Source organism: Rhipicephalus sanguineus, chromosome 8 (assembly GCF_013339695.2).
Source record: "Rhipicephalus sanguineus isolate Rsan-2018 chromosome 8, BIME_Rsan_1.4, whole genome shotgun sequence".
Lineage (NCBI taxonomy): Eukaryota > Metazoa > Arthropoda > Arachnida > Ixodida > Ixodidae > Rhipicephalus > Rhipicephalus sanguineus.
Window position 1 is genome coordinate 59,446,664 of NC_051183.1, and position 12,395 is coordinate 59,459,058.

The window sequence follows — 12,395 nt, forward strand, 5'->3', positions numbered from 1 at the left end:
TAGAAGGCAGGGAGGTTAAGCTGAAAAGTGTACGGTTGGCTACCCTACACTGGGGGAATGGGACAGGCGAATACAGTTGGATAACTGATTACTTCGAATAATTGATTACTGATTCTTGCTGTCACGCTGCAAGCATTTTAACTTGTAACCACCTCAACAGGCCTTATTTTATAATTTTCCTAAAATTTCATCTCTTTAAGGCGAAAGCCTTAGATGACCATCATCATCAGCCTTACTGCGCCCACTGCAGGGCAAATGCCTCTCCCATGTTCCGCCAATCAACCCGGTCCTGCGCTTGCTGTTGCCACGTTATACGCGCAAACTTCTTAATCTCATCCGCGCACTTAACCTTCTGTCTCCCCCTTGCGCGTTTACCTTCTCTTGGAATGCAGTCGGTTACTCTTAATGACCAGCGGTTAGCTTGCCTACGCGCTATACGCTCTGCCCATGTCCATTTCTTCTTGGTTTTGACTAAGATGTCCTTAACACCCGTTTGTTCCCTGACCGACTCTGATCTCTTCTGGTCCCTTTAGGTTACGCCTATAATTTTTACACCTATCACTTTAAGCCTCCTTGTGGGCCTCCAGGTTTCTGCTCCGTAGGTAAGTACCGGTAAGATGCAGCGGTTGTACACCTTCCTCTTGAGGGATATTGGCAAACTACCGTTCTTGATTTGAGACTGCTTGCCTAATGTGCTCCACCCCATTCTTATATTATATTATCGTATTTTGTCTTAGCGACAAAATTCCAATAAAGAAGGGTGTAAGGCATGGAGACACGATATCCCCAGTGCTATTCACCGCGTGTTTACAGGAAGTTTTCAGGGCCCTTGAATGGGAAGACTTATGGATGCGAGTTAATGGAGAGTACCCTAGTAACGTGCGATTCGATGATGACATTGTATTGATGAGTAACTTACCACCGATGCCTCCGATCTAGGAGGCACTGCAAAGTCACGTGAGGTGCAGAAAGCGTTTCGGAGGGGGCCGTGGGAAGATAAGTACATCGACTGCGAAGAAAAAGAAGATGGCTTTCGCCTTCGAGTCATTTTAGGAGAATGCATTATTATTTTCATTTATTTTTTTATTTTTTCAATCGTTATCCTACGGCTTAACTCTTTCACATTTTATTTACATCGCGTTTCGTTCTTCTTTCCCTTTGACGTTTCATAGGGTTTACATTTCTCTTTCTAATTGTCAGTGTGGCCAATCCCCCACGTGGGTATGAGCCAGTCTCCTTCAGGCGACAAACAAACAAACAATAAGGGACCCTGTTAGTTTTTTTATTATTTACAATATTCCACGAATTTCTAGGCCAGTCTACCAAAGTGTGTATTAACCACACGTACTTTGCACAAACTTGAACGGCTGTGATGCGCTTTATCGATGAGGCCGATCGTTTAATAAGTTGACTACGTTCTTTGGGTTCCATTCCTGTGGGGGCATGACGGAATGGTGGTAATTTTTTGAAGGAACGCGGATTCTCCTTCGGCGAAACCATCGCTGCGGCTGTGTGTTCATCGATAAGGAGAAGAAGAAGCAGAAGAACACAGGTTGGTTGTTCCTCAGTACCTTGGCAGTGGGTTGAGCCAAGGTACTGAGGAACCAACCAACCAACCAACCTACAACGGTTCACTGTTCATAATGGTCCACAGTGACATCGAAGAGGAGGACTCCAGTGATGACGGTAAGTTGACAAACGAGTTTTGTAGTGCTGACGTGGACTGGGGGCCGAAACACGGATCTGTATGGAAGTATATGATGATTAGGTGCAGTAGTCTGAACCGAAGACACGAGGGACCACTGATTAGTGTTTTGTGAGGATGGTTGTTGGGTTTATGGAATTCACCGTCCCAAAGCGACTCGCACTGTGAGATACGCCGTAGTTAGTGGAGGGTTCCGGATAATTTGGGCCCTCTCGGGTTAACGTGCACTGAAATCGCATAGTCCATGGGCCTCTAGCATTTGAGGTCTATCGAAATGCGAACGCCGCGCCCACGATGCGAACCCGCATCTTCCGAGTCAGCAGCCGAGCGCCGTAACCAGTGGTTTTTTTATTACTACGGTAGCTCAAAGAAACAGGACACAAGACAGGCAACGCACACACACAGCGCTGCATTTCCTTAGGTTTAGTGATCAACAATTAGTATGACTGATTACTATGGTAATCAGCGATACTTATAAAATTACACTTAGTAATAAAAAAAGCATGCCATACCAACAAGCCTGCTGTGAAACTTTAATCGTAACCAATGGGCCACCGCGGAGGCCGGAATTAAAAAAAATAAAACAAAGAACTTATGTAGAATGGTCGATTGAATGCAAGTAGTACTTGAGCCATCGATTCGAGGCAGGTATGAGTTGTAGGGCGAGGAAGACTGGTGGAATACCGTAAAATGTTGAGCAAGCGCCCCCCCCCCCCCTACAGTGAAGGATAATCCGATCAGATTTGGAGGGGGGGGGGGGGCTTGCTCGGCCCCGGACCGAAATTCAAGATCGCGGCGGGAGAGCCGCTAAAGATAAAAAATGCGCATCCATGTTTCTAATGAAATGCTTTATTTATTTACTGTTTTTATTCGCCCTCGTCACTGTCAAACCATTGAAGCAGCGACCGCTTTGACCAATATACGACCGGCCACATGTCAACGGAATTTCATAAACTACATTAGATACGCATTCAGTGTACTTATTCTTGTGGTTCTTTTTACACAAGCGATGCTCGTCTTGAAAAAAAAAAAAAGTGGCCGCAGGGGAGGAGGGGGCGCTTGCTCGGTCATTGGCGCTTATTTCTCATCTCCCGAAAAAGGGAGGGGGGCGCTTGCTCGGGTGGGGGCGCTTGCTCAGCATTTTACGGTAATGCTTTTTTTTTCAGTTTTATTCAGAGCATGAATACAGATTCTCCGATTGTCATGAATACAATACATTCGATCGCTGGGCGAATATAGTGACGTTCCATAACTATGTGCTGACTTGAGTAGTGTCCGGACTTCAAGTTGCAGCAGACATGTGCCTCATCTTGTAATGATTATTTGCGACCCTGCTCTCCCCCAGGCAGGAAGCTCAGTCTTCAAACAGCAAAGCGATGCCCCCCCCCCTTTTTTTTAACATGCATATTTTTCTTTTTTACTTTCTTCGTTTGCCGTCCATGTAAATGTTCAGTTTTTTTTTTAGTTTTTCGTCATTTCTTTCCAATGTCACGTCTCTTTCGTCATCATCATCATTAGCATATTCGTAAGCCTGACTACGCCCCCTACAGGGCAAAGGCGTCTCCCACGTTTCGCCAGTGTCCCGTCTCTGTATGGGTTTGAAAGTGATAACATTTTTTTTTTCATTGATGCACCTCCTTGTGCTATAAAACGACAGGGATCTGCGTGGGTTACTAAATGATGATGATGATTTTCGCTTAGGTTTCTGGTAGTGGCACTTGCACCTCGGCATTCGTATGCCTAGGTGTATGGCTTGCACGTGACGTCATGCACGCCGCTTCTGAATCTACTGCTACTCCACGATGGTGGTTTTGATGACAAACAAACTGCGTCAATGTGAAAACGACGTGGCAGGAGCGTCTCTGCGCGTGCGTAATGAAATAATCTGCACGTGATCTTTTGATAGCATTAATGTGGCATCGCTAGCGTCGCGTCTCCACATGCTGGTGCTCCAACATACAGGGTTTCCGTGACGTCGGTGCAAGCCATCTATTCCTTGGGTTAGCTTTGCGTCTCGACGCACTGCCGATCTCAGAGGCTGCGTCGAAAGAAGTACGTAGTTGAGATCTGCCCCGCCAGGTGCCTCAACGATACCAGCTGCGCACGAAAAAAAGAGAAGAGTGTTCCACACTCGCCGTCATGGCTGCTATCGGCGCTGACTAACACTTCTAGGTTTAAATGCACATATATACCCTATATAGTGGACGGGCGGATGACTGCCGCCGTAGATCAGTGGTAGAACATCGGACGCGTTATTCGAAGGTCGCAGGTTCGGTCCCTGCCGGCGGCAAGTTATCTTTTCGTCCACTTTACTTTCTTCACATTTATATCCCAATTATTACAAATAACATCTCCTATACTTTCCTTGGCATTATTGTCTGTTATTTCTCACTTAACATACCAGGCGTCTTGAAATTCTGTTGCCCCGTCATGGTGGTCTAGTGGTCATGGTGGCCAGTTTTATTTTTTACAAAACTTATTCTGGATATTCGGAAAACCGGAAGTATGTGCTGGACCGGAAGTACTTGAGAGAAAAACAAGAGTCTCACTCGGTGCTCTTGCCACTAAAAGATATGTTAAGCATGACTTCTCTTCGGCGATCAGAGCAGAACGATGGCTTCCAAGAGAGGCTGATCATGTCTGTGGCCCTGTTGACGGCCGTGTCCCTGATCAGTGCCACCGTGATGGCAGTGGTGCAGCTGCTGCAGCTCGAGGAGCGCAAGCCCGGAGCCGAGGCGCGAGCGAACGCAACCACGGACGTCTCCGACTGGACTCTGGCGGCCGGTACGTGCGCGCCATCTTGTGGCGAATCGCGGTGTTCTAATCGAGTACGTTAAAAAAGAAATCTTGGAGTGGAAGCTTTCACAAGGTCTTAGCAGCAAGTGTGAAGCCAGCATTTGCCTGGAGTTTACCTCGAAACACGGCCTTCTCGCGTGATACCCGATACGAGATTAACTGATTCGGTTCTGCTAACGTAAACGCTAGTCAAAGTATAAAATAAGAGATCGCTGTTCCCAACAAAAACAATATATCTGGATGACTATTGGTAAATTGATGCCTACTAAAATATGTCAAGGCTTTAAGGCTTCTTAAGGAAACCAGTAATACTAGGCGCTCGTTTAGCAGTATCTGTCCGAGGAAATTACCTTAATTAAATAGGTACGGCGTGCGAGGCAAACGCTGTTGATTATTCGCTGTGTGCTAGCGTTTTATCGTGCCTGGGGCAAGGTGGCGGCGGCTTGGCTTCACTTACGAAACACAGTTTCCACTCCAGCAGTTTTTAGGGGCGAAGTACTTTAGGGTCTCGCCTTGTCGGCGTGTCATGTCGTGGTTACGGTCCATCATAAACTGGTATGTGCCACAAAAATTGGGTAAATCCCAATACTCGCCACCGGTCCATACTATGCATATTATGAGTTAAAGATTTGTCGCTACTGCCTAAAACATCGTGTGTGGCTTAGCAGTGGTGTCAGAATCTCCGACGAAATTTACCAAGGCGCTCAAGTTTCTTATCTAAAACGAGACACAAACGTGTATCTCTAGGGTAAAGTCATCTATTTGAAATGCTACTTCGTTAAACATATCTGCAATGTGATGGTGCGTTAGTGGACCGGTGGCCAGTAAAGCAGTAAAGAGTGAGTATTTTGCTGTGGGAAACACCGGCGCACACTGCATGCTTCACCCCTCCCCAAGTTTCATGTTAGTGGAGCCGAAACACCCTTCCCTACATGCTTCGCCCCTCCCCAGTTATTTAAAACCTCCTTGGTTCTAACCTATAGTCGTTTACTACATAAGAATACACGGGAGCTCCGCCCACAGTCGTCGCTGCCCTATCCACTTGCAATTTGTCATTCCCATCGCGCCAAGCACTCCTCACGTATTTGAGGCAGGCGATTTCTCAATTCAGACACATGTTAGCGTCACTGGTTTTCACTTGAAAACTTGAACCTCCTGCGGAATGTCGGCAAAGACTCCGACACCACTGCGCATCCAAACGTAATACTGTAGATAAGGACGATAAACTTTTAATTCTTAGTACCGTAAAATCCTAAGCAAGAAATATGAAATATGCGCCAATGACCGAGCAAGCGATCCCCTCCTACCCTCCGGTCATTTTTTTTTCAGCCTCTTCTCCGCTACAGGATCCTGCAGCAGTGGTTCCTGCGAACCCAAGTTCTGAGAGTCTTTAGATATGTGCACGATTTCTTAGTGCTTTTACAGCACTGTGACTCGGGGTTGCATTCCGAGTTGTCGCAAATTGTCGGTACACTTGAAGAATGCCTTCAACCCATTGTCAAAACGCGCACAGGACCCTGAGAGAGGGCGTCCGAGGAAGTTGCCTTGCTGAGGCTAGCACAATCACGTGACGCTCTCTTCCAGTCATTTTGCTTTCTCCATTCGAACATGCCTACAAACAAGCGACAGTTGTTCACCCGCACGGATAAGTTAGCTCGCACTGCAAGAATGCGGCGGTTCTTGTCAGCAGAAACTGGTTACAAGTAAAAGAATATAGCATCTTCAAATTTGTGGCGATATACTGACATGCTTGCTCGGCTGTTATGGCCCACAGAATTAAACAAGAATTAGCTCCCGTTCTACGAACTGAGCCCGCATTTTGCGTGAGCATACGTTCTTTCGTTTCTGCCGTCGTTACCGTTCATGCGAAGCAGTCGGCTACTCGCCGATTGCTTCGACGACGACCACTTCAGATGCGCCATGGCTGCACGTTTAAATTCAGGCACACGTTGACGGAGACTTCAGAAGAGTTCGTGACGCCCAGGAACGTACACAATTGCTTTCGGTACCCGCGTTATCAGTGTGCGGTAGGATGGGTGACAACAAAACGAGCATGTAGGAAACTGGACGAGCGTTTGCAGCGATCGAGCGATGACGCGGCAACGCGTTCCTGCCGCTTTCAAAACGCCTGGCTAATGCCAACTGGCCGAAGTGCGAAAACAAGCGGTCTCTGTGACGGAAAAACGAGGTTTTCAAGCAGCGCATTTCGAGCGCGAGTGGAAAGTTTTCATTAGTTTTCATCTGCCAGAGGCTCCCTCTAGCGACTGTTCTGGACGTACCGTAGCGGTTGCCAGAGCCGAATGTTGCGTTCAGTGCCGTCAGCTAGTTTTGTTCGTTGGTCTTAAGGGGCAGTGAATGAGGTCGGGTATTAGAGGAATGCTTCAGAAATCGTTAGGCGGTGAATGAGTCAGACAGCGTAGGTTGTGTCGAGCGTGATGCACAAATGCTCGCAACGCAATGTTTGTAAAAGCAAAGCGCGATTGTTTGTGATCCTGCCCGTTAGACACTTACGCCGCTTTGCGTGTTCCTACAGCGTTTCTATACGATTTAAATATGAGGATGACACTTGTTTGTGATTTAGAGTTTTCACTTGAAGTCGTGCGATGGAGCTTCGTGTGGCAACAACAGCTGCTTGCTTTACCGCCACTACCTTAGAAAGTTGCTTGTATTAAGGAAATGTCGAGTGGGTAGTTGTGTTCTTGCACTTTTCTACAGCGAAAAAAATAAATAGTGACAGCTGTATCGCTGACCACATTCTTGGCGCTGTGCAAACTTATATCGCCGAGTTTCACACACGTATCGCAAGTCTTCATAGTGGGGGCGTTCACACGTAAAACAAATTCGGGCCTTCGGTTTCTCCTGCGGTAATCAGCATTTTTTCGTCATTGCAAATGGTACATTAAAAGACAACTTCACCTGTATTCAGAATCATCCGAAGATGACGAGTATATAGGGATGAAACAGAATAAAGGCTAAGATTAGGCAACGTACATACAGTGATCAACACCGTCGCTGTTACTATTTAGCTCGTTATGTTCGGTTTGATTTGTTTTATTGAAACGGTTTGGAATATTGTATATAAGCACATATCTTGTAAGTGTTGAATAAAAGTTAACGCATTGCTTTAGTGGCTGCGAGTGGAAATTTAGCCACCGCAGTATTGACGGCCGGGTGAATTTGCACAGCCTCTTCAAGTTGACCTGACATGACCTCGGAAGCTCTCGTTATCTGTTCTTAGTGGTAATGATAGACGCAATGTGCTTTGCAGCTGCGTCTCCATGGCGACCCGTGCACTACGACCTGCTGCTGCACCCTTCTATCAAGAACAACACCTACGAGGGATACGTGAACGCAGTCTTCGAAATCCAGCACAACGCACGACAGGCGAGTGCCCGGGTCACAAACGGCCTTTTTTTTGCGACCGTATGTGCGAATAAGAATGGCGGTGTGGGCGAGTTGGTTTACGTTCGTGGTGAAGACGAGCAGCGCGAAGCACAGAATTGTGGAAGGACAGGCGAGGGAGGACTGAGGAAGCGAAACAGCCGTTTTGACAGCATTTAAGTTCGGTAAATTCACGCGACACATGTTGGTGACGCCATGTTTGACCCACACAATATCTCATGTATATATTGTACCGGTGCGCATAGGCTATATATAATATATATATATATATATATATATATATATATATATATATATATATATATATATATATATATATATATATATATATATATATATATATATATATAATGTGTGTGTGCATCTGTCTTGTTACCTATAAAGCCAGTTGGTATTCAGTGCTTGTGTTCGTTCTTCTTCGCTTCCTCTGTCCTTCCTTGCCTGTGCTTTCGCCCTTCTGTGCTTCGCGCTGCTCATCTTCACCATGACCATATGTCTCTTTGTGGAAATTCAGTCCTCCGCAATTCCGCAAGGTGGAGGAATGGTTCAGAAAGAGACTATTGGCATCCACCCGTTAGTAGCACAAACCTACAAGGAAACATATACTGATAATTTACACACTAAAAAAAGAGAGTCCTTTGACTCTTTTATTGCAAGTTCTGACTTGCCACGTATATGACTCTCTTTAAAGAGTCACGTCAACTCTCTTTCGAGATCATTATACTCTTTCCCATTTTAGCATCCAGCGCACAACTCGAGGCAAGGACCGAGTGACAACCGACGAAGACAGGCGCCTGTCTTTGTCGGTTGTCACTCGGTCCTTGTCTTGAGTTGCCACAAGACGCGGCGGAAGCTGCTGACGATGAAGAGCTTTCAGCCGAGGTCCGCATGCTGGCATAAAACTCGTTTGCGACGTCGCGATGGACGAATCATCAGTTGCCGGCCATTTTACCTGCGAAAGAACTGTTGTCACGTGGACGTATGGCGGTGCGTAATAAGGGAGGGGTGCAGAGCACGTTTCGGGCTAATTAAACACGGGAGTCTGGCGCCATGGTCGCATCGAGAACGAAGGCACAGGATGACAAAAACTGCGGCTTTTACACTGATCTTAGGCAAAATAAGTAGAGGATTTACGTGTTCATCCAGAAACTGAAAATTTATTGATGTAACAGACATTTGTTCATTGTTTTCTTGATACTTTCGATAATTCGTCATTAGGTCCAATCGCACATTTTTTTCCGGTCCCGTGATAATCGAATTAAAGAGGTTTTGCTGTAGTTAGTAATTACACGAATTTTCAATTACTACAATTCAAGAAAAAGTGCCATAGCGTAAATTGTAGGTCGATTGTCCTGAAAAAATGTATAGATTTAGCTTGCTGTTGCTGTATGTACGTGCCAAATGAAAGGTGCTAGTCCGTGCGGCACGTTTTCGCGTTTAGCGTACTTTCTTTCAGGCATGGCAAGATATTTTATGTCCATGGCACGTATACAGCCAAAAAGAATATCTCTCAGCCAAATTTTCTCGATGACGCTTTTTAGTACGGTTATAATGTCTGAGAAACCTGTTTAATAATATAACTAATCTCTTAATTGGGCTACATACAATTGATTCAGTTCCAGCGACTGCGAATAACATTACCTTGGTTTGGCCCAGCGACGCAATATTCGCATACCTTAAAGCTTTGGCAGAAGTCGTAAGGGACACGTGACATTTATCACTACGACATCTGTGCAGCCAATCATATCGCTTTGAATGTCCTTCTTTCTCATGTAAAGTACGATCTTCACACGCCGTCGTTCCGCTCCACGTGCATTTCCCACCAGATCGTGCTCGACTGCGCTCGGAGGTTGGAAATCGTGACGACAGTGCTGCGATGGAAGTCGTTTCCGGTTCGCGTCACACGCGTCCTCCGAGACGGCAGCAAGGTTGTCATCGAAACGACGCACCTCCTAAGGCAGGGTCGCACGTAAGCACGTCTTTTATTGCGGAACGGTTAAGCGGTGTTTTTACGATGGCGTTCGTGTAATGCTGGTCAAAGAGTTCAGCGACTTTTTAATTGCGTGAAGAAGACGGGACGAAAACAGGAAGGATACTGAAGCCGTTTGGAATAACCTGCTTTCACGAATTAAAGTCAGTTGGAAGTCTGCGTCTGTGTTTCGGTTTTCGTCCCGTCTTATTCGCGCGGTTAAACATTTGCTTAATCCATTAACCGACTAGCCCGACATCATGCCTTTCATGAAGACGTTGACGGCGGTGTTTAGAGGGGCGTGAGGGGGGGGGGGGGGAGGAGGTAGGGGTCGTGGTTAGTATGAAATTCAAACCGACGAATAGCCACTAAGGTGGCCATACGAAGACGTTAGAAGTTATCCTAACCCAACCCAACACAGCACCCTCCCCCCTCCCCAACACCGTGCATAATGGCGAACAGTTCCGGCTCTAGTTTCAGAGAACACAAGGAACCACCCATTCCAATAAATGTCGTGGAGTTTACGCCAGCCTGCAAATGCTGCCGTAGGCTTGACCGAAACACTGCCTCAGCACCGTCAGTACCTCAAGACAGCTAGCAAGACTCTAGGTGTCTTGAGGTACTGACGGTGCTGCTGCGACCAACGCAAGGGGGCAGGACCGGCGGCTGCGGGCGTATGGTGGCACCGCTGTCAGCTTGCGTGACATGACGCCAGACCGTTGCACGCACGCCTGGAACCGTTTCTTGGAGCTTATGGAGGAACACAGCCGTTTCAGGTGAACGACTGAAAAATGGAATAGCCAGAAAATAATTGATAACACAAGAAAAGGAAAAAGAAAGGAAACACGAGGACACTCTGCAAGACGAATGCCTTGAACGTTTACTTGCCATTCCTTGCTGAGTGTTTTCACAGTTTTCGACGTCGCTTTTTGGGAATCTTCCTCTCCCCCTCTCCCTGTCATTTATTCCTCCGTCATACACTGATGGCCGCCGCTTACGTGTCTGTCACTCGAGATAGACAGTTATATTGCGTCCATCTATCTTGCTCTTTTTTCACCTTTTGTTACATATTTGCTCATATAAACAACCACTTACTTCTAGATGAGTTCGTGGCAGGGAAATCTGGCGCCACAAGCGAACAATGACAAAACGATCTGGTCGTGAAGTGCACGCGTTCGCGAACGAGCAAGCTTGGAAGTAATGTAGATGCGCTAAGCGAAATTCACGAGCGAGAAACGCAACAAGAGGACATGACTAGTGCTGCTTAAGCTTTGCTAATCTCTAGAAGTCCGTGTACCTCAGGCGCTCCTCGCACCAAATGCAGGTACAACCTGACGGTGCAGTTCCAAGGCCGACTTCGCAAAGATTACGGCCTCGTCCTGAAGCGAGAGGGCGATCAAGTCGTTTTGTTCATGTTACCCCGGTGAGTCAATCTTTCCATGCCGTGTCTACGAGGAAGCGTAAAGTTCGCGAACGAATGGTAACGACTCGAAAATTGGCTAATTGATATATTCTCTTGGTTCTCACACAGATTTGCTGAAGTAGCTTTCAGATTTGCAGATAGCTACTCAGGCACTTTTAACAAAGTGAAATTGGCGCAAATGAAGACGGACACAAAGACGAGGCTGACAAGGACAGGGACAGCGCCTGGCCAGAGTTCTTCGATCGTACGAGTTGCGAAACTTTCCATAGGCCCCATGTATCAAAATCCGAACTCGCCATTGGCCGAAATCGCGTCATCTGTTGCCAAAAAAAAAAAAAGTAAACTAATAAACGCTTGCCACAAGCCAGCGCCGCGTGCGGCGTTGAGCAGTTTGCGAGGAGTGCACGCAGGGGCGGTAATCTAGTGTTTAGTATTGCTGCTCCCAGATGGGGCAGCGATCTGCCCCCCCCCCCCCCCCCCCCCCCGCAGAATCGGCCAAAGGCGTGTCCGGTTTTTGGAACGCAGTTTCGCAAATGGTATGATTGAAGAACATTGCCGCCTGTCCTTGTCTGCGTCGTCTTTGTGTCTGTCTAATGGCACTTTGTTAAAATGCAAGACCATCCAGCCCAACAGTCGGTCCTGTTGAAGTATGCTCAAACGCGCCCTAGCAATATCTTATACAGTCTCAACCGTTTGCGCCTGTGAAATAAGTTATGTTACTGTATTAGGTGAAAGAGGTAATTTTTACCAAGACTGAAGGAAGTGCGGAGCTAGGTGGCCTGCCTCCTTTATCTTTATTTTCTCTTTCTTTCTTGCTCTCTTTCTTTCGCTTTCTTTCTTTCTGGCTGTTTTTTCTATATCTTTTTTTTTGTCGCTGTTTATTCCTTTCTATCTTTCTGTTTCTTTATCTCTATTCCTCGCTTTTTCTTTCTTTCTACCACCTTCTCTGTTTATTTCTCTCACTATCTCTCTCTCTCTCTCCCTGTACTCTTTCTCTCTCCTATCAAGGTTATTTCATCCCACGCCAGACATATCGGCGCACGTGTTCAGGGAGCGAAGCAGAATATAAAGAAGAGGAAGAATACAGCGCGTGCCGGTTC

General features: G+C 46.6%; 1 protein-coding gene across 1 annotated transcript; it reads left to right on the forward strand.

The window, feature by feature from the left end:
* The first annotated feature begins 1,643 nt into the window (after positions 1-1,643).
* LOC119403253 (uncharacterized) lies at positions 1,644-8,062 on the forward strand. The gene is made up of 3 exons (XM_037670198.2): positions 1,644-1,686; positions 4,310-4,489; positions 7,770-8,062. The coding sequence occupies exons 1-3, from the start codon at positions 1,644-1,646 to the stop codon at positions 8,060-8,062; spliced, it is 516 nt and encodes a 171-aa protein (XP_037526126.2).
* The last annotated feature ends 4,333 nt before the right edge of the window (positions 8,063-12,395 follow it).